The following is a 20,870-nucleotide window of genomic DNA, read 5'->3' on the forward strand; positions in this document are numbered from 1 at the left end:
ACACAGGGGTGGCACCTCGGCACTGGCACACGTCTGGGCTCCTGCTCAGCCTGCTCGCTGAGCGCGGTTGGATTTCCCCTCTGGTGCACCTGGGGCCGCTCAGTGCCTGAGGAGCCGCTGAGAACCCCAGGGCTGGGGGATTTCTGGTGGGTTTTTGGCTCTGAACGGGAAGGGCTGGGCACAGCAGCCCAGCTCCTGCACACGGTGATGCTGCAGGACGCCAGCCCCGGTGACATCAGCCGTGACTTCATCCGGGCTGCCGGGGAGGGCGAGTGTGTCACAGCCCGGGGGCTCTGTCTGGGCTGGCTGGGAGCTGTCTGGGCTGGCTTCTCCCTCTCAGGGTGGCAAGCTGCTCCCCGCTGCTGAGTGCCACCCCGGGGTGACTCCCCTGCGGTTGAAAGCTCTGCTTTCAGTGCAGGGACTGAGGGTACAACAAAGCAGAAATGCCATCCTGGAAAACCTTTTCCTTTTCCGTTCCTGGGATCTGGGTCCTCAGCAACTTGCAGTGGCGAAGGTTCAGCTGACAAGTGACAAATAAACTGTTTGGAAATGGGAGGAAAAAGAGCATAAATTAATATCTCTCTAACAATTATTCTTCTTCTTTGACTCATCTCCGAGAATTAATCCCTCGGGATATCTTTGTGCTGGAACACGATACAGAGAATGAAAACATTTCATCCCTGACATCCTTAAATTCTCTATTTATTGGCTGATGGATGAGAATCCAGGGCCCAGCCCTCTCCATGCTCTGCAGAAACATGAACAGAGGGGCACCAGATCCCTGCCTCTCACCTGTGCCAGGTGGAAGGTGACAGTGCCTTGCTCAGGGCGAGCACTGAGGTGTCCCCATCACAGTCAGTGGGGTCAGGACATTTCTCCCGTGTGTGCTCTGAGGCAGGAGAGGAGCAGCGTGCCCATTCTCTGGCTCTGGGGAGGTTGGCACCATCCCTGCAGGGAATTGCCTCGAAATTGTCTCTGCTTCACGCGGTGCCAGCTGCTTTTTTAAACAAATTCCTGTATCGGGTTATAGCAGTGCCTCCGTTCAAGTCCTTCCAGGCAGAAACCAGTTCTCCTGAAATTGCCTTCTCAGCTCCATAATCATTACCCAACAAATCGCCTAGGGAGAGAGGCTGGAGCAGGGCAGGGGGTGGGGTCCGCTCTGTCCGTGCTGCAGCGGGACATGGAGCAGGAAAATCCTCCAGGGGCTGTGCTGGGAGCTGGCCCTGTCCTGGGACTCACACCCCACAGCTGTTCCTGGCTCTGTCCAAGCGTTTAAACTCCCTTCCCATCAGTTCACCCCTGTGCCTGAGGTGGGGAGGTATGGAAGGCTGTTTCAGACCTTATTATTAATTCCTCTTTTTCTTTCTTTCTCTATTTATGTTTTAATTTTTTTTTTTTTTTTTTTTTTCTTGCCAGCGTCATTGCTGGGAAGCCACACCCCAGGATTTATTCTCCACGATGAGATCTGGCAGAGTCCTGCCAGGCTCAGGCAGGTTTAGGCTGCTGCTTTGGGCCATTTCCCTCATTGCAGGTTCCCAGCAGCTCAGAGAGGGATTGGATTGGCCATCAGCTCAAACCATCCTCACCAGAATCCAACCAAGCAATCAGCCCAGGTAAACAATTCTCCAAACACATTCCACATGGGAAAAAAATGAGCAGAAATAGAAATTGTTTTCTCTTTCTTTCCTCTGTGCTCCTCTATGAAAAATCCTCAGAGAGAGAAGAATGTGCCTGCCACAGCTGCACAGAACCTGACAAGCCACGGCCACGTCCTCCCCACGCTTCCAGCAGAGCCCACAGCTGGCTGCTCCCTGCACAGCTGGGCTCTGCTGCTGCTCCCAGGGGACAGGGAAGGTTGTTCCGATGGGAATAAGTTTAAAAAATGACAGAGGGAATGTTTGCTGCCTCACAGCACCTCTGCAGCCTGCCAGGTACCCCACGGGCACGGCACTGCCAGGGTCTGGCTGTGCTGCTGCTGCTTCCCTTTGCTTCCCCGTCCTCCAGAAGCAGGAAAAGCGATGAAAATGGGAGGAGGAAGCCGTGCTGCTGCTGCCCCTGCCCCTTTGCCAGCCGTGTGCCCAGGAGGAGTTTGGAGAGCGCTCTCCTCTCAGTCCCTGCTCTCCCTGCAGCCCAGGGGGGTGGATGCAATTTTTGATCTGCTTGGGATGGGTTTGGGAAGGAGAGAGGAGCGTGACTCCGAGCAGCGAGGCAGCGCAGGCTGGGGCATGTGTCCTGGCTTTTTAACCCTTTCCTGAGGAATCCTTTTGGAACCTGCCCTGGTCCCTCACCTCCCCTGCCAGGACCAGCCCTCGCTCGCCGGGTTTTGCTGCAGGGAAGGGGTTTGTGCCCTGCTGGCTGTGCTCACACCTCTGCTTAACTTCTTCATCTTCGTTTGACTCTGAAAAGGTTGAGTTTCTGGCAGATTCTGCGAGGGGAGACGGCCTGACCCGCTCCAGCAGCGGCCCCGGGCTGGGAGGAGCAGCCTGTGAGTCCCTCTGTGCCCAGAGGAGCAGGCAAAGGATGCTCGGGCTGGATGCTGTGCCTGCGCTGTTCCCTCCTTCCCCGCTGGTGCTCCAGCACCATCTACAGTCCTCCCAGGATGCTCCAGAGGCACAGGAAAGGGTCAGGCGCTGGGCCAGGGTGTGATTTGGGGGGTATTTGCAGCTTTTCTGGCCGGAACTCTTATTGAGACAGGGGGCTTGGAGAAAAACAATCCAAACCAAGCCCAAACCCCCTGTTTTCACAGCAGCTGCCCAGCACAGGGTGGGTTTGTGTCACAACACACCTGGCGTTGCTCAGAGGGAGAACAAAGCCCCACCCTGAACCTGCAGGGCAAGTTATGAAACATTCATGGGACTTCCCATGAATGGCATTAAATGGCATTAAAAATTCATTGGTGCTTCATTGGAGCCTGAGCCACCAGCTGTGTCTGTCAGGGACGGAGAAGTGAGGGAAAAAAGCTTTTATTCCATAGGACAGCTCTTCCAGTCTGCTCAGCTGCTCTTGGTTTTGGGGCCTGGGGCAGGGGAGCACGAGGGGATGCAGCAGCCCGAGGGATTTCTGTTCCACCAGGGCTCTGCACTGCTGAGAAAATCATCTCCTGGCCCAGCCACGGCTTGGAAACTCCTCTTTCAGCAACAAGAAATCTCCTGGAGAGTCAGGAGCCCGCTGAGAGCTGCTGCCTGAGCCCTGCTGTTCCTGGTGGGCTGCAGGCGGGCAAAACCCAGCTCCTGGGGGGGAGCTCAGAGTGGGCAGCGTGGGAATCTTTAAAGTCAGAGAGTTTTGGGAAAGCTACAAAAGTAAGGCTTTAGAGACAGCAGAACTACAATTAGAGCTGAGCAGTAGCCATAAGGTTTGTCAGCAGAAAAATTATATAAGAAGTAGAAAGTAAGAGAGTTAAAAATTACGTAAGAAGTAGAAAGTAAAAATTATGTGAGAAGTAGAAAGCAAGGACAAATAGAACAGTAGTTTGTGTATTAATGCTTAGTTAAAACAGCTCCCTAAGCTACAGAAAAGTATATCTAGTGAGATATTTAGAAGTCCTAAGCCTAATAACAGAGCTCTGAGCATTGTATCTTAAGGCTTACAAGTAAGCATTGTATTCAAAATAAGCAAACATTGTTTTAACTAAAAGTACGGGTGCTTATAGTGGTTAAACAAAACTCCTGTCAATGTGCTTTTGTTGTGTATAATTAGTTTAAAAAAAACTTTTAAAGTAAGTTATTGCATTAAGTTCTTTGTCTACTGCTAAAGATGTAAGCTACTAACATCTTCCCATCATCATAAGCATGCACTAAAACTAATGCTAGAAAAGAAACCAGCTCAAAACGCGTTCCTCAGCAATCCCGTGCCACTGGTAATTTATACAAAATCCCCCCAGCGACAGGGAGGGTTCAGGGGGACCTCACCTGTCCTCCACCTGCCACAGCTGGCAGGCGCTTGCCTGGAGATGTGGGGGTGCTAAAAAGCAGCTCCAGGCTTTTCCCTGGGTTTTTTTTGGTTTTTGGTTTTTTTTTTCCCTCTTTAGGAAGCTTTGATCCCCAAAGGACTCGGAGCTGGCTGGAGCTGCGGCCTCTCAGCTGCTCCTGGGGCTTCTCACGTGGCAGGGAACGGGAGGGGAAAGGGGGCAGCAGGTGGGAGGTGGGACACCTGGGGACACCTGGGGATGGAGGGGGGCTGAGCCATGGCCCCCAGCCCTGCAGGGCCCTGGCAGCAGGAGAAGGGGGGTCTGGGGAGAGCCTTCAGCGCATGCACAGGAACCTGAGCTGGCCGCTCCTCCTGCCATGGTGATCCCACAGCTCGTCCCTGCCAGGCAGCCAGCCCTGGCTCAGAGCTGCCCCCAAAGCTCAGCCCCACAGCCCGAGGCACCCCAGGGTACCACGCACAGCCCCAGGATGGCCGAGCCCAGGAGGGGGACACAGCCCTGCCCGGGGCACGGTGGGTGAGCTGCTGGTGGCTTTGGGAGCGGGGTGGGCTCTGGGCTTTGGATTCTGAGCTCTGGGTCCTGGGCTCTGAGCTCTGGCTCCTCAGCTCTGGGCTCTGGCTCCTGGGCTCTTGGTCTTGAGCTCTGGGTCCTCAGCTCTGGGCTCTGGCTCCTGGGCTCTTGGTCTTGAGCTCTGGGTCCTGAGTCCTGGGCTCTGGCAGAACCCAGGCTTAGCTCAGCTCCTCCTGCGGGAAAGGAGCGGGTGAGCTCTGGAAATCAGTGCAGGGCCTTGGCAGAGGCCCCACAAACCCCGCTGACCCTCTCTCCCTCCCTTGCAGACCCTGCCGAGGTGGCCTTCGGGGCTCTGGGCACCGCCAGGAGGCTGCTCCTGCTGCTGGGGCTGGCAGGGCTGCTGGCAGGGATGGCAGCTGGGACCTGGCTGCTCGGTCAGTGCCCCCAGGACAGCCCTGCTGCCCCTCTGAGGGCGAGTTTGGGCTGCCAGCAGTGGGGTGGGGGGTGGGAGCTGCCCGGTCAGCCCTGGCCTGGGGTGGGGCACGGCTGTGCTCCTGGAGAGGCTCATTCACCTCTTGCAGTGGGCAGGATTGTGCCCAGTTCTGGGCATCTCTGGGTGCTGCCAGGCAGTGCGAGCCCACCCTCACCCCTCCTCTGTCTCCTGAAGTGAAGCACCTGAAGGAGCCCCAGGCAGAACAGGGCTCCCCCCAGGAGCAGGATTCCGATGTGACCCCAGCGTGCGATGATGGTGAGGAGGAAGAGCCCGTGGTCCGGGGGGCTCCCAGCACAGGTTTGCACCTTTGATTGATGTCCCATGGTGGGGAGAGGGCAGCCGGGCCTGGCAAGGGCAGAAAAGAGGCTCTTTAAAAACCAGCACCTGCTGCACTTTGCAGTTTTGCTTCTCCCTGGAGTCCTGCTGAGCCCCCAGCACTGCAGCTTTGTTACACGGAGGGATCCCACAGCAAAGGCAACTCTTCCAGGACTCCTTTGCCTGTGACCCCTCTGGCTGGGTTCATGTAGAGTTTCTAATTCCTCAAGTGGTTTTTTAGGGGTTTGGGGTGGGTTTTTGGCTGTGCATGAGCCTGCACAGAGGGAGGGAGCTCCCAGGTTGTCTGCAATGGAGCGCCTTTAGTGTCTTTCAGGATCAACACAGCGAATTCCTTGCTGGAAGCACGGCTGGAGGCACATCCTGGCTGGCTCCTGGTGTGCCACGGGCACTGGGATCCCTCCCTGGGCACCCTGCTCTGCCAGCAGCTCGGCTACCTCAGGTGGGCACGGCACAGGCAGCTGCTGCTGCTGCCCTTTGCCAGGGGGGATGGTCTTGGCAAACCCAGCTGGGGGCTTTGGCAGGGCAGAGCCAGGCCACGCCATTCCCCGGGGAAACCGGCCTTGGGACCTGCAGGAACAGCTCCAGAAGCTCCTTCCAGCCAAAAAGTTCATTCCCAGCTCCAGAGCCGCGGGATTGTGGCGCTCCCGTGGCAGGGGCACACTGCTGACCCCTTGCCCTTCCCTTTCCCCTTCCCGGGCCGTTCCCTGTCGCTCCTGCAGCATGAGCCAGCAGAAGGGAGTGAGCCTGAGGGATGTCCAGGTGAGTGGCGGGCAGCAGTTCCTGCAGGTGAGACCGCGGCAGGACGGCAGCCTGGAGGACATGTGGCAGGTCAGGTAAGGGCAGCTCTGGGGCAAGCAGGGCTTGCTGGAGCCTTTTCTCAGGCTTAACCGCGGAGACCTGCAGGTGCTGTGCAGCAAAACCCCCTGGGGAACTGCTGCGGCCGCCCTGGAGCTCCCCAGGGCTTGGGCTGGCGTTAATTCTGACCAGAGCCGTGCTCCCTCCCAGGAGCAGCTGCCGGTCCGGTCGCATCGTGGCTCTGCAGTGCTCAGGTGAGCGATTCTCTCCCCTCCTGTGCCCCCAGGATCCCTGCCTGGAGGCAGCAGCTTCCTTCCCCCCACTGCCCCTGCTCCCCTCGCCCTCCAGCAGGGAGGGCTGGGCTGGAGCCTCTGCCCCCGCTCCTTGCAGAGTGCGGGCTGCAGGCAGGGACCGTGAGGGTGGTGGGGGGCACAGACGTGTCCCCCGGGCGCTGGCCCTGGCAGGTCAGTGTGTGCCAGGGCTCCCAGCACCGCTGTGGGGGCTCCGTGCTGGCCCCCGAGTGGATCCTGACAGCAGCTCACTGCGTGCACAGGTACCCCGGCTCCCTGTGCCCATCCCCGGCTCCCTCTCCCCATCCCGAGCTCTCTGTGTGCCTGTCCTGAGCTCCCTGTGCCCATCCCCGGCTCCCTGTGCCCATCCCGAGCTCCCTGTCCCCATCCCGAGCTCTCTGTGTGCCTGTCCTGAGCTCCCTGTGCCCATCCCCGGGTCCTTGTCCCCATCCCCGGGTCCCTGTCCCCATCCCGAGCTCTCTGTGTGCCCGTCCTGAGCTCCCTGTGCCCATCCCCGGCTCCCTGTGCCCATCCCCGGCTCCCTGTGCCCATCCCCAGGTTCCCTGTGTCCCCATCCCGGGTTCCCTGTGTCCCCATCCCGAGCTCCCTGTGCCCATCCCCGGGTCCTTGTCCCCATCCCCAGCTCTCTGTGTGCCCGTCCTGAGCTCCCTGTGCCCATCCCCGTCTCCCTGTGCCCATCCCGAGCTCCCCGTGGCCATCCCGAGCTCCCCGTGGCCCTCCCCGGGTTCCTATGCCCATCCCGAGCTCCCCGTGCCCATCCCCGGCTCCCCGTGCCCATCCCGAGCTCCCCGTGCCCATCCCGAGCTCCCCGTGCCCATCCCGAGCTCCCTGTGCCCATCCCCGGGTTCCTATACCCATCCCCGGCTCCCCGTGCCCATCCCAGGCTCCCCGTGCCCATCCCAGGCTCCCCGTGCCTATCCCCGGGTTCCTATACCCATCCCCGGGTTCCTATACCCATCCCCGGGTTCCCCGTGCCCATCCCGAGCTCCCCGTGCCCATCCCGAGCTCCCCGTGCCCATCCCAGGCTCCCCGTGCCCATCCCGGGCTCCCCGTGCCCATCCCAGGCTCCCCGTGCCCATCCCAGGCTCCCCGTGCCCATCCCGAGCTCCCCGTGCCCATCCCAGGCTCCCCATGCCCATCCCAGGCTCCCCATGCCCATCCCAGGCTCCCCGTGCCCATCCCGAGCTCCCCGTGCCCATCCCCGGCTCCCCGTGCCCGTCCCGAGCTCCCCGTGCCCATCCCCGGGTTCCTATACCCATCCCCGGCTCCCCGTGCCCATCCCCGGGTTCCTATAGCCGTCCCGAGCTCCCCGTGCCCGTCCCCGGCTCCCCGTGCCCGCTGCTAGCCCGCAGCCCGGTGCTCGTTGCCCCGCACTCAGGGCAGCCCCGGTGCCGCCCGGCTGCAGGCAGCTGCCAGCCCCAGCCTGGCTGGTTTTTGCGGGAATTGTCACCCACGGCTCCCTGCAGCCGGAGGCGGGGGTGCCGGTCCGGGACATCATCCCGCACCCGCTCTACAACGACAGCAGCCTGGACTACGACATCGCCCTGCTGAGGCTGCAGGTGCCCCTCAACTTCTCAGGTAAGGCAGGGGCTCGTCCGGTTCTGTCCCGGTTCTGTCCCAATGTGCTAATCACATATCCTCTGAACAAAGAGAGAGATAGCTTCCCCAGGATTTTCCTAGGAAGCTGTGAGAAAGTATACCTTGTGAGATATTTAGAAGTCCTAAGCCTAATAACAGAGCTCTGAGCATTGTATCTTAAGCATTGGATTCAAAATAAGCAAACATTGTTTTAACTAAAAGTACCGGTGCTTATAGTGGTTAAATAAAACTCCTGTCAATGTGCTTTTGTTGTGTATAATTAGTTTAAAAAAACCTTTTAAAGTAAGTTATAGCATTAAGTTCTTTGTCTACTGCTAAAGATGTAAGCAACTAACATCTTCCCATCATCATAAGCATGCACTAAAACTAATGCTAGAAAAGAAACCAGCTCAAAACGCGTTCCTCAGCAATCCCGTGCCACTGGTAATTTATACAAAGCTCAGAGAAAAGAGTGAGAAACAATTCTTATCTTCACTTGCTGCGCCTGTTGTGCACATGTGGGATGTGTTATGGAGATTTGTTTAGCAAAGGGTGATTTCCTCATCTGCCACTGGTGATGGTGTTTAGATTCCAATTAACAAATCTAGTCAGTCTGTGAGGGACGGGCGGGAAGAGCGAGGATTGTTTCTTAGTGGTAGAGAATAGCATAGTGTAATACAGTGCAGTACAGTAAAACGATTGCTCAGCCTCCTGCAATCATAGAATCAATACTAATTATTACCCTGCTACGATATCCCGGGGCTGTCCCGGTGCTGTCGTGCCCTTCCCTGTTGTTTTCTGTCCCACCCCACAGGGACAATTTGCCCAAACCCAGCCTCTGCCGAGCCTGCCGCCAGAGCAGCTCTGGCAGAACCAGAATCCCAGGATGGTTTGGGTTGGAAGGGGCCTGAAAGCTCGTCCAGCTCCATCCCCAGCACGGCAGGGGCACCTCCGAGTGTCCCGGGGCGCTCCAAGTCCCTGACCCTCCTGCAGGACACCCCGGCTGGCCCGGGGGAGCACGGCGTGCCCCGAGCTGGCAGTCCCTGGGGTGGCTGGGCGAGCTGCAGAGCTTTCCCCTCCCCGAGCCAGGCTGAGGGCTCCGGAGCTGTCCCCTGTGAGCCGTCCCTGTCCCCGCAGGTGCCATCCGAGCCGTGTGCCTGCCGCCCGCCCCGCGGGACCTGCTGCAGGGCACGCAGTGCTGGGTGTCGGGCTGGGGCTACACCGCACCTGGCCAAGGTGAGCTCCCCCCGCTGCCGGGAGCCTTTCCCTGCCCCTTCCAGCCCTTCCAGCCCTGCTCCTGGCCGCACCTCACCCCCCGGGGCAGTGCCACCCTCCCCTGCGGTCCCTTCTGCTGCCTCTGCTTTCCCTCCTGGCTCCTCTGTGTCCCTGTCCCCAGCACAGGTGGCCGGGACGCTGAAGGAGGCGCTGGTGCCCCTGATCGGCACCCGGAGGTGCAACAGCTCCTGCGTGTACAAGGGTGAGCTCACGGCCAGGATGCTGTGTGCAGGACACCTGCGGGGACACGTGGACGCCTGCCAGGTAGGGCTGGGAGCAGGGAGGGACAGCCGGGGGTGTCGGCAGCCACCCTGGGGACAGCCCTGGTGAGGCACAGGGACACCTGGGGTACCTGCAGCCACCCTGGGGACAGGGACAGGGACACCTGGGGTACCTGCAGCCACCCCTGGGGACAGCCCTGGTGAGGCACAGGGACACCTGGGGTACCTGCAGCAACCCTGGGGACAGGGACAGAGACACCTGGGGTACCTGCAGCCACCCTGGGGACAGGGACAGAGACACCTGAGGTACCTGCAGCCACCCTGGGGACAGGGACAGGGACACCTGGGGTACCTGCAGCCACCCCTGGGGACAGCCCTGGTGAGGCACAGGGACACCTGGGGTACCTGCAGCCACCCTGGGGACACCCCTGGTGAGGCACAGGGACACCTGGGGTACCTGCAGCCACCCCTGGTGAGGCACAGGGACACCTGGGGTACCTGCAGCCACTCTGGGGACACCCCTGGTGAGGCACAGGGACACCTGGGGTACCTGCAGCCACCCTGGGGACACCCCTGGTGAGGCACAGGGACACCTGGGGTACCTGCAGCCACCCCTGGTGAGGCACAGGGACACCTGGGGTACCTGCAGCCACCCTGGGGACAGGGACAGGGACACCTGGGGTACCTGCAGCCACCCCTGGCGAGGCACAGGCTGCCCTGAGGTTTGGGTGCTCCCTGGAGAGCTCCAGGCCGGGCTGGACGGGGCTCAGAGCAGCCTGGGGTGGTGGCACCGTGGCACTGGGTGAGCCTCAGGGACCCCAAGCAGGCTGTGACTCCGTGATGTGCCCGACTCTGCCCCGCAGGGGGACAGCGGGGGCCCGCTGGTGTGCTGGGATGGATCCACGTGGCGCCTGGTGGGAGTTGTGAGCTGGGGCCAGGGCTGTGCTGAGCCCAACCACCCCGGGGTCTACACCAACGTGGCTCAGCTGCTGCCCTGGATCCACCAGGTCACCCAGGTAAGCCCAGCTCCGTGCCCAGCCTTGCTCGTTCCTCAGACAAACCCCAGGGTCACTCCTTCCCTGGATGCACAAGCCTTCAGGACAACCTTTTTTATGGTACTGATTGCTTTTTTTCTTTCCTTTTTTATTGATTTTCTCAGAGCCACTAGAAATCAGGACAGGACAGACTCCTCACAGCAACACCGCCCTTCCCACAAGTGAAGAAGAGCCCAGCACGGGCTCCTCCTGTCTCACTGTAACCCAAACCGACTCCCAGACGTGCTCAGTATAAATAGTTTATTAAAGAAAATAGCAAATTACAATTCTGTGAACAATCAACAGGAGAGAAGTGTTTTTCAAAATAGACATTTTTGGATGACTGTGTTTGAAGGGGCAGGGGATCCCATGAGATGTTCTGGGAACACTGGGAGGGGGAAAACATGAAAACACAAGGGTTCTGCAAGGACTGGGGTGACAGGAAAGCCTCAGGCCCTGCACAAATGCCTGGAAATGGGAACAGGAGTGGGACAGAAGTGCCAATGACAAGGAGACAACAGAAGACAACAGATTAAAACATTAAACTCTGTGACTGAAACTCTTCTAAGCACTACAGGGCAGGAAGGACTTTGCTCCACGTGTGCAGCACCTTGGTCTCTGGGCTGAGGTCAGTGAATGCTCTCAGTGAGGTTTTCAATTAAAGAAATGTACAATAATCCAAGTGTCAAACAGCCTTTTGTGACTTAATGCTGTGAGTGCACCTTTCATTCCCTTTTTACGTTGGTTTACATTTCTCTCATCATTCTTGGAGGACAGAAAATAAAACACCAGAAAGACACAGAGTTATGCAGTTCACACCCAACACTAACACAAAGGAAGGAGCTGAACTGGCTTCTACAGTTGGGAAAGGGACATTGAAAAGCCCTAAATCAGTTTGAAGGTATTTTCCATGAGAAATAAGAGAATTTTCCTACTTGTGAGAAATCCTGTTTGGCACTTCCTGGAGGGATAGCAAAGCCTCTCCAAGCCTGTGGGTTCCATGTGTGGTTTGGGTGACAGAAGAGGTCACAGAGGGGCTGCAGGTGCCCTGATGCAGAAGTGCACAGAAGAGTCCCAGCTGAGCACTGAAAAGGCCCAGCCTGAGATGAGGTTACACCAACACCGAGCCAGGAAATGCTCCTTCCCCCAGGCAAGCTCCAGGAAGCCCTTACCCAATCCCAAAGTTTTCCAGACCAGTACAAATAAGAAAGGTGAAATCAAAAAAGTATCTGGAAGTGTCAGTTTGCTCTTGCTGTGTCACAAGATGCAGGTGTAAACTGGAGTCACTTGATCTTGGCCAGTGCTGCTGCTCTCCTCTCTGTGTTCTGGAACAAGGCTCGGATCAGACTCTTCACCTCAGCTGCTGAAAATTCCTCTGCCAGAGGCCCCTTGCCATCTGCCCACCTGGTTGGGAAACATGGAGAGCTTTATGTCACCAACCTGCCCAGAAATGGCACCTCAAACAAGCCTCCAAGGACCTGTGCCAGCAGCTGATCCTGACCCTTTCCTCTGGAAAGGGAAAAGGAAAAGTTCCTGCTCATCCTCTGAACTGCAGCTCCCTGGCACAGGTCTGGAGAAGCAGCTGGAAAAGGAAACACCTACTGATCCACGATTTCTTGGAGGTTGGCCTGCAGGATGATCATCAGCTCCTTGAATGTCATCCACTTCTGCACATAGACTGGAACCTCCTCTTGGTACTTCTTATTTTTGTCTTCTTCAAGCAGAGGGGTGAAAACTTGGGGTCCCTCCTCCACCATGATCCTGCAGAGTGAGTACAGCCTGTCTGCATCCTCTGCAGAGATATCCTGGAATGGGGAAAACGTGAACAGAGCAAAAGTGACGTTTATTTTTGGAGTGCCAAGTGAAATGAAAAATTGGGATTGTGAACGTTTCCCGTGGACACATGATTTTAATCTCTGTGTGATTGAACTGCTCCCCTGAAATGTGATTTTGGGGAGAGTTTCTGGCGGTGACAAATGCTGTCCCAGCACCCCTCATGGCTGTTACCTCCAGGGCAGCAATCCTGGTGACAATCTCTGCCAGGGCAGTGTTCAGTAAGGCCCCCATGGCCTTGCAGTACACGTTCACAGGGAGCACATCCTGCCACACCATGCCCAGCCTCCTCAGCTGGTGCAGCACCTGCAAGGCAACAGCTGAGTGTGACACCAGACAGAGCCCTGGGAAAGGCACCAGGGGATCAGGTGAGTGCAAATGGGGAGAAACAATGGAGCAGTCCTGCTGAAGACACAGCCCAGGACAAAAAACCCCAAACCATCATGTGAGAAAATAGGTTTTTTAGCAGTTGCACAGCTGTCAGGGCTGAGATTCCACAATGCAGGATACCTGCAGGCACTGGGATGTTCTTTCTCTGCCTTCCTCACCTGCTTTATGGCTTTATTTGCTGCACAGTAATTCTCCTCGTCATCCATGTTGGAAAAATTCCTGGCACTCGAGAGCCTCTCCAGGATTTCTCCCTTCTGCACTCGCATCTGGGCCAGAAAGCACTCCATCCCTTTAGGAACAAAACAAACAGAGAGAAGCAATTAAACAATTACTGTATTTGCTCTGCCTATTTATGACTGTAAGTGCTGAACAATGAACTTGCTATAATGTTTTATTTTTAATCAAATTTCCAGTCTCCAAACAGTCTCCCAGAGCCAGTTTAACCAGTGAGCTCTTGTGCAGCTTGCATTGCTACAACACTGCTGGAAAAAAGCAGGATAGCAGAATGAATTGTGGATGACTCCTGTTAGCTCACACAAACTTATCTCTGAATTTATTTCCATAGAATAACTAATGAAAATATCAAAGGACTGAGTAGCAGATCCCAGAACACATTGCTACATCTTGCTGGATACTGAGCTGTTCTTGGGACTAAGTTAACAAGAACATCTGGGTTTCTAAGAGCCAAAACTTCCTAACTCAGAAAATGTTTCTGCCACTTGTCCAAAAACCACCAATCCACTGCTTGCAGCGAGTGAGCAGCCACACCTCCATGAAACCACTCAGCAGCAAGTGCCAGGGTGAACTCCCACGGGACCCACAAGCACATTTCCAGAGGGGAAGGTGGGAAGTTACCCAGCCTCCTGAAGGCAGGCACCAGGTCCACGAAGGTGGCAGCCCCGTTGCTCAGCACGCTGGTGCTGCGGTAGCGGAACTGGTGGCCCAGGGTGAGCAGGTGGTGGGCGATGTACATGCAGTTGTTGTGGTGGATGGCAGCCAGCTGGGGCAGCTTCTGCAGGTTCTCCCTGGCCCAGCAAGAAGGGAAAAGGAGGAATGGGTTTATTTAGAGCTGGTTCTGTTAAAAAAATGTTCGTTGTCTATCCCAGAGAAACGCATGGTCCGTCAGCAGATGGTGCTGGCAAGGCCTGACTGACATTGGAGTAAAAACATTTAACCTCTCACATCCCCACAGGAACTGGCAGGAAAAGTCTGAAATGGCACTGAGGCATTTGAACCCTGTGTTATCCCACACTGTTTCCAGCCATGGACTTTCAAACAGGAATGGATTTTGTTAGAGCGAAGTCACAGTGAGGAAAAGGGACCGAAGGTCTCTGACAGGATTGTGAACTTTCCATCTTCACTGCTGCTCTTTTTTTTCACAGGAGAAACATAATGAAAAATCTGTGCATCAGATCTGAGGTCAAAGTTATGTGGCTGGAAACAAATACAGCTGTGTGAGAACTTCACCCACACCCTTGATCACAAGATTAACAACACAGAAACTCTCAAGCACCTGCTTTGCACAGGTATGGTTTAATTAGAGACTGAGGAGTTGATTTTTGCTGATGGAGCTCTAGTGGACAAGTGGGACTGTTCCTACAGCAGTATTCCCCTCAGAACAGGAAATATGGACACACTCACCTGTGGTATGTGGGCACTACCTCATAGAAGAGCTGGAAGATGTTCCTGACGCAGTCGAAGAGCTGCACACAGCTACAAGGAAAAGAGGGCTCATGTCAGCCTGGCATTAACGTCTTGTCCACAGCTGACCCTCAGCCTGCCCCACAACAAGGTTTTATGAGCAGTGAAGCACTGGCACAAAGAGGGGATTGTCAGGATCAATGACAGCACTGTCAACACTCGGGAAAACTCTCAAAGGCTGCGGTGACCTTGAGGTTCAGTGTGGAAGGGAGATCCCTGAAAGCCCAGAACAAAGGGGACACTGTCCCTGCCCCTCCAGGTGTGCAGGAACACTCAGCCCTCTCTCTGCCCCTTGAGGGCAGCTGTTACCTGGGCAACTCTCCTGCTTCAGGGCTGTGATTAAAGTTAAGTTTATGTGGATCCTGTTTGTTTTCCCCAAGAGCCCTGCCAGCTGCAGGGCTGGAGTTCTTTACTTTCACCAGCACAAAGACAGCAAGAACTCTGCTCACACTGAGGCCAGCACTTGGTTTTGGCAAAAAGAGATGGGTTTGATTTTTCTAAACAACTGATTTTTCTAAAAACTTGAAGGAACAGCCTGCAGCAGTGTCAGTCTCCTGCCCAAACCCAGGGATACATCCTCTAGCCAAAACAAGAGCAATGCCTGAGTCTAGTTTTTAGCATTTTCTGTTCTTTAAAGTTCATTAAATCTATTACCAGATGCTGGGTGTTGCTAGAGGCTGACACACAAGTTACTAAATAAATATTGCTTTGATAAACAATGCTAACTAAGGAATGCCAAACAATTCCTACCAGAGGTCCGTGCTGGCTGTGGCCTCCAGCAGGGTGTGGTAAGCCAGCTCCACGAGCTGCTGCACGGAGCAGCTGATGCGGCAGGTGGGCAGGCACAGGGTGAAGGGGCTCAGCCTGCTCTCCCTCCCCACGTTCACTGTGCCATTGTGCAGCAGGCTGGAGGCTCTGTGCACTTTCACGTGGTCTCCTGACCCAGGATCAGGGAGCTCTGGGAGGCCTACGCTGGAATCGGGTGTGATCTAAGGGAAAGCAAGAGAGAGGGTATCACAATTTGGAGCTCTGAAAGGAAAATCTGCAAGATTAGAAAGCACTCAGTGGCAGAGGTTTAAGACTCGAGATAAACACAACACTGCAGCTCTACTAAAAAATATTTAGAGATTGTTTTCCAGGTGGAAAAACTGCGTGAGGCATCCCCAGTCACCTTCACAGTGTTGTGTATTTCTGAGGTCATCAGGGTCCTGGCTGCCATGATCACATCCTGGCACTTCTTGTTGGCAAAGTGGGAGTCGACATTGCAGGCATATTTCAGCAAGGCAGTCGTGTCTTCCTTCAAAAACTGCATCTTCTTCAGGGCCTTCTCAAACTCCTCTGTGGACTCGATCACCTGAGGAGAGCAGGTGTGTTCTATGTTAGCACAGTCTCCAAAAATCAGGGAACAAAGTTAAATTGGGTATAAAGGCCGAAAGCAAAGGATGAAGGAGGTTTTGGAGAGCATTAACCACTGGAATGCCATCCCACTGGAGTGCCTGGGCTCTGTGCTCAAACCTGAGGGGCTTTTTGGGACCCACCTCTTTGTACTGCTCCAGTCTGCTGCTGTTGGTTGGGATGGAGTTCACCAGGCAGTTGTGGATGAGGCAGTCTGAGAGCTCCTCCCAGATGAGCTCCCCCAGCAGCTCAGCCAGGGTGACTCTGCCTTCCTTTCTGCCCTCCCCAGGCTGCTCCAGAGGCACATCTGCATTCCAGAGAGGAAAAACAGATTTTAATACAGCTGCTTCCTGGGCCAGACCCTCCATCAGTTCAAAAGCCTTCCCTTCATCTTCCTTGCACGTAATGCTGATTGACAATCAGAAAACGCTCATTAAATGAACAAGGTACTGATCATTAGTAACTCCAGAAGAGAGGAGCTACATACTTAGCAGGTGTTTGTGCAGAACTTCAAACACCAGCTTGATCTTGTCAAACACCTCCATAGGAGAGGACTCGTCCAAAGCGAGCTCCTGGGACCTGAACCTCAGGATGAACACATCTGGCTGCTCCTCTGGCACTGGTTCCAGAGATGGGTGTGAGATCAGTGGCTTCAGGACGTACTGCAGCAACAACTGGCCTGAGGAAAGGGAAAAACACAGGTTTTCCAACAGCACATTGCTCCAGTGAGGGCCAGCCCTGACTGTTCTGGATTTAGAGACTGCAAGAAGTGGGAGGAATAATCCCTTGATCAGCTCTATCAGGGAGTTACTAATGAGGTAAAACTCTTCAAGCATCAGGCTATGAAACCACATAGTCATAGATCAAAAGTACACTGAATTGTCAGGAAAAGGGAAATAATTCCAGGTAGATAATGGGAATAAATATTTTCCTATCAGTAAGAGCTACAGCATTCACCTCAGTGGGAAACACAAGCCAGGAGAGGAAGAAGTTTGCCAGTGTCCTGCTGGAGTGAAGTGGCTCTCACTATCCACATTAAAACAAGCCTGAAGTATCCCCCTGAGCTACTGGGGGTCTTTCTGGGGTCTGTCTTACCAAAATCTTTGAGCTTGGAGTGCAGCTCTCCCAGGACAGCCAAGGCCTGCAGCACGGCAGCCACGGGTGGCACAGCAGTGTCCTCGTCCTGGGGTGGCACCGTGTGCAAGTGCAGCTCCGAGAGCACCAGGGCCTCCAGGCTGCTGCTTCCTGAACACAAAGCACACCCAGGGCTGTCACAGGGCACAGCAGAAGCAAAGATCTACCTCTCCCCCTCAGCCCAACAGTTTCACTGCATGTCCCACCTTGCAGGTGAAAACAGGCACTTCAGTGGGGCACAAAGTGTGAAAAAAAACCCTGTGAGCACCTTTGGAAGGGGGAAGCTTCCACACAATGAGCTTCTGCCACTCCTCCCCGAGGTGGTAGATCATGTTCTGTGTCTGCACTGTGAGCTCTGTGCCCAGGGCCTTCAGGATCTTCAGCTCAAAGCCCCTGCGGGACTCCAGGCTCCTGAGGCTGCTCCGTGCCTGGGGGAGAGCAGACACAGCTCGGGTAAGCACTGCCCCTGCCAGGGAAAACCACCCTCTGGAACTCACCCAGTGCCCTCAGCACCCTGCCAAGGGGCACCGGTACCTGCTCCAGCTGCTGAGCTGCTGTCACATACTGCTTCTCCTGCAGGGCAGAGCTGCACTCCTTGATAGTTGTATCAAACTGCAAAGGCCAAACACACGTCGGTGTCACTGCAGCTCTGCTCTGACACTGCAGACACTCACCCAAACCTGTAAGCTGCAGACACTCACCCAAACCTGTAAGCTACAGACACTCACCCAAACCTGTAAGCTACACTCACCCAAACCTCTAAGCTGCAGACACTCACCCAAATCTCTAAGCTACACTCACCCAAACCTGTAAGCTACACTCACCCAAACCTGTAAGCTGCAGACACTCACTCAAACCTGTAAGCTGCAGACACTCACCCAAATCTCTAAGCTACACTCACCCAAACCTGTAAGCTGCAGACACTCACCCAAATCTCTAAGCTACACTCACCCAAACCTGTAAGCTGCAGACACTCACCCAAAACAGAAGGCCAGAACAATGCCTCACACTGAGGACAGGATTCTTTTGCTCCCCCTCCTCACCTCCTGCAGCTTTTTCAGGACACTCAGGACCAGGGTGTCTCTCTCCAGCTGCTGCTTCAGCTCTGTGAACTCAGCAACAGCCACGTTCAGATCTCGCTGGACCTAAAACAGCAGCAGTTTTCAGTTCACTCACAGCACTGGCTAGCACACACATTCTCCTCTTAAATTCCACTTATTTATTTCTTTTCATAGAATGATTTGGTGAGGAGGAAAAATCTCCATCCTTTTTATTGCTGTGTCCCACCCCCTGCCCCTGTCCTTCTCTCTGAAGGACAGTGTGACACACTTTTCCACCCACACAAGGGTGACAAGCCCTCAATGCCAGCTCTTAATGTACACCCTGGTGTCACCTCAAGGCATTCTTTAGGGCTGATATCACCCCGGGATCCCAGTCACAGAATCACACAACCTCCTGAACTGGAAGGGACCCCGGGATCATCGAGTCCTGCCACAAACCCCAAAATCCCACCACAAAAGTGATGTCCAGACACTCCTTGAGCTCTGGCAGGTTTGTGGCTGTGACCAAACACCCCACGATGGGGTGGGGGACTCCAGATTGGCATGAAATGGAGCGGAATGTCCCCCTGGGAGTCACCTCGTTCTCGATGCCCGCCTTGAGCAGGTCGATGTTGTTGGACAGCCCCTCCACCTGTGCCACCAGGTCCTCTGCGCTCTGCATGCTGGGCAGGAACTCGCTGTACTTCTTGTTGATCATGGTGCACACCTCTCCCTGAGGACAGCCAGCAGCGGGACAGCGTCACCTCGGCGGCAGAGGGACAGGACGGCCGGCACGGGCTGAGAGAGCCTGGCAGGGCTGGGGCACCGCGGGATGGAGAGGGCTGGGCACCGCTGACCGGGGCTGGGCACCCCGACTGGGGCTGGGCACCTCGACCGGGGCTGGGCACCTCGACCGGGGCTGGGCACCCCCAACTGGGGCTGGGCACCCCTGACCGGGGCTGGGCACCCCCGACCGGGGCTGGGCACCCCTGACTGGGGCTGGGCACCCCCGACTGGGGCTGGGCACCCCCGACTGGGGCTGGGCACCCCTGACCGGGCTGGGCACCCCTGACCGGGCTGGGCACCCCCGACTGGGGCTGGGCACCCCTGACCGGGCTGGGCACCCCTGACCGGGGCTGGGCACCCCTGACCGGGCTGGGCACCCCTGACTGGGGCTGGGCACCCCGACCGGGGCTGGGCACCCCTGACCGGGGCTGGGCACCCCTGACTGGGGCTGGGCACCCCGACCGGGGCTGGGCACCCCTGACCGGGGCTGGGCACCCCCAACTGGGGCTGGGCACCCCTGACCGGGGCTGGGCACCGCTGACCGGGGCTGGGCACCCCCGACCGGGGCTGGGCACCCCAGGACGAACCAGGGCTGAACACCCGGGGCTGAACCAAGGCTGGGCACCCCGATCCAGCTGACCTAGGGCTGGAAACCCGGCCTGACCCAGGGCTGGAAACCCGGCCTGACACCGGCTCCAAACCAGGGCTGGACACCCGAGCTGACCCGGGACTGGACACCCGAGCTGACCCGGGGCTGGACACCGGCTCCAAAACACGGCTGGACACCCGAGCTGACCCGGGGCTGGACACCCGAGCTGACCCGGGGCTGGACACCGGCTCCAAAACACGGCTGGACACCCGAGCTGACCCGGGGCTGGACACCCGAGCTGACCCGGGGCTGGACACCGGCTCCAAACCAGGGCTGGACACCCGAGCTGACCCGGGGCTGGACACCGGCTCCAAACCAGGGCTGGACACCCGGCCTGACCCGGGGCTGGACACCCGAGATGACCCGGGGCTGGACACCCGGCCTGACCCGGGGCTGGACACCCGAGCTGACCCGGGGCTGGACACCGGCTCCAAACCAGGGCTGGACACCCGAGCTGACCCGGGGCTGGACACCCGAGCTGACCCGGGGCTGCTCATCCCGTCCCCACCGGCTCCGCCGCAGCGCCGGCCCCACGTCTCTCCCCGTGCCCCCTCCGTTCCCCGTGCCTTGCCTTGAGCTCCTCGACGCGGCGGGAGAGGCGCCCGACGCGGGCTCCCAGGTGCTCCTTGTCGAGCCGGCCCGAGTGCGCCAGCACGGCCGCCACCAGCGAGCCCGCCCGCGCCGCCATGGCTGCGCGCCCTACGGCGGCCGCGAGGGACACGGGACCGCGGCGCGGAGCTCGAACCGGGGACCACAGGTTCGAGACTGCGCGGGGACAGCCGGAGATGGCGGGATCGGGGAACGCGGTTATGGGGACACGGAGATGGGGGGATCGGGGAACAGCGCGGTTATGGGGACACGGAGATATCGGGGAGCGCGGTTATGGGGACACGGAGATATCGGGGAGCGCGGTTATGGGGACACGGAGATGGGGGGATCGGGGACCGAGGTTATGGGGACACGGAGATGGGGGGATCGGGGAGCGCGGTTATGGGGACACGGAGATATCGGGGAGCAGCGCGGTTATGGGGTCAGGGAGATGGGGGATCGGGGAGCAGCGCGGTTATGGGGTCAGGGAGATGGGGGATCGGGGACCGAGGTTATGGGGTCACGGAGATGGGGGATCGGGGAGCAGCGCGGTTATGGGGACACGGAGATGGGGGATCAGGGAGCAGCGCGGTTATGGGGTCAGGGAGATGGGGGATCGGGGACCGAGGTTATGGGGTCACGGAGATGGGGGATCGGGGAGCGCGGTTATGGGGACACGGAGATGGGGGATCGGGGAGCGCAGTTATGGGGACACGGAGATATCGGGGAGCAGCGCGGTTATGGGGTCACGGAGATGGGGGGATCGGGGAGCGCGGTTATGGGGACACGGAGATGGGGGATCGGGGAGCAGCGCGGTTATGGGGACACGGAGATGGGGGGATCGGGGAGCAGCGCAGTTATGGGGTCAGGGAGATG

At 57.2% G+C, this 20,870-nt stretch overlaps 2 protein-coding genes across 2 annotated transcripts; one reads left to right on the top strand and one right to left on the bottom strand.

The window, feature by feature from the left end:
- The first annotated feature begins 207 nt into the window (after positions 1–207).
- Positions 208–11,123, top strand: TMPRSS5 (transmembrane serine protease 5). Its single transcript, XM_068171946.1, has 12 exons — positions 208–268; positions 4,762–4,869; positions 5,103–5,225; positions 5,568–5,703; positions 5,984–6,097; positions 6,270–6,313; positions 6,450–6,612; positions 7,776–7,948; positions 9,086–9,184; positions 9,345–9,487; positions 10,308–10,460; positions 10,604–11,123. The coding sequence occupies exons 1-12, from the start codon at positions 208–210 to the stop codon at positions 10,610–10,612; spliced, it is 1,326 nt and encodes a 441-aa protein (XP_068028047.1). The 3' UTR covers positions 10,613–11,123.
- ZW10 (zw10 kinetochore protein) lies at positions 10,723–20,131 on the bottom strand. Its single transcript, XM_068172185.1, has 16 exons — positions 19,978–20,131; positions 18,570–18,704; positions 17,975–18,076; positions 17,466–17,543; positions 17,200–17,359; positions 16,893–17,042; positions 16,285–16,476; positions 15,941–16,104; positions 15,574–15,756; positions 15,153–15,391; positions 14,343–14,414; positions 13,557–13,726; positions 12,860–12,990; positions 12,486–12,617; positions 12,081–12,283; positions 10,723–11,882 (listed from the first exon to the last, which is right to left on the bottom strand). The coding sequence occupies exons 1-16, from the start codon at positions 20,092–20,094 to the stop codon at positions 11,762–11,764; spliced, it is 2,349 nt and encodes a 782-aa protein (XP_068028286.1). The 5' UTR covers positions 20,095–20,131; the 3' UTR covers positions 10,723–11,761.
- Between the last annotated feature and the right edge of the window lie 739 nt (positions 20,132–20,870).

This window comes from Anomalospiza imberbis, chromosome 24 (assembly GCF_031753505.1).
Source record: "Anomalospiza imberbis isolate Cuckoo-Finch-1a 21T00152 chromosome 24, ASM3175350v1, whole genome shotgun sequence".
Taxonomy (NCBI): domain Eukaryota; kingdom Metazoa; phylum Chordata; class Aves; order Passeriformes; family Viduidae; genus Anomalospiza; species Anomalospiza imberbis.

Coding starts and splice junctions, on each gene's coding strand:
- TMPRSS5 (XM_068171946.1), top strand. CDS start 208: ATGCTGCAGGACGCCAGCCCCGGTGACATCAGCCGTGACTTCATCCGG. Junction 269..4,761: donor CATCCGGGCTGCCGGGGAGG/GCGAGTGTGTCA, acceptor CCTCCCTTGCAG/ACCCTGCCGAGGTGGCCTTC. Junction 9,488..10,307: donor GACACGTGGACGCCTGCCAG/GTAGGGCTGGGA, acceptor TCTGCCCCGCAG/GGGGACAGCGGGGGCCCGCT.
- ZW10 (XM_068172185.1), bottom strand. CDS start 20,094: ATGGCGGCGCGGGCGGGCTCGCTGGTGGCGGCCGTGCTGGCGCACTCG. Junction 16,477..16,892: donor CTCCAAGCTCAAAGATTTTG/GTAAGACAGACC, acceptor CCCTTTCCTCAG/GCCAGTTGTTGCTGCAGTAC. Junction 14,415..15,152: donor ACAGCCAGCACGGACCTCTG/GTAGGAATTGTT, acceptor TTTTCCTTGTAG/CTGTGTGCAGCTCTTCGACT.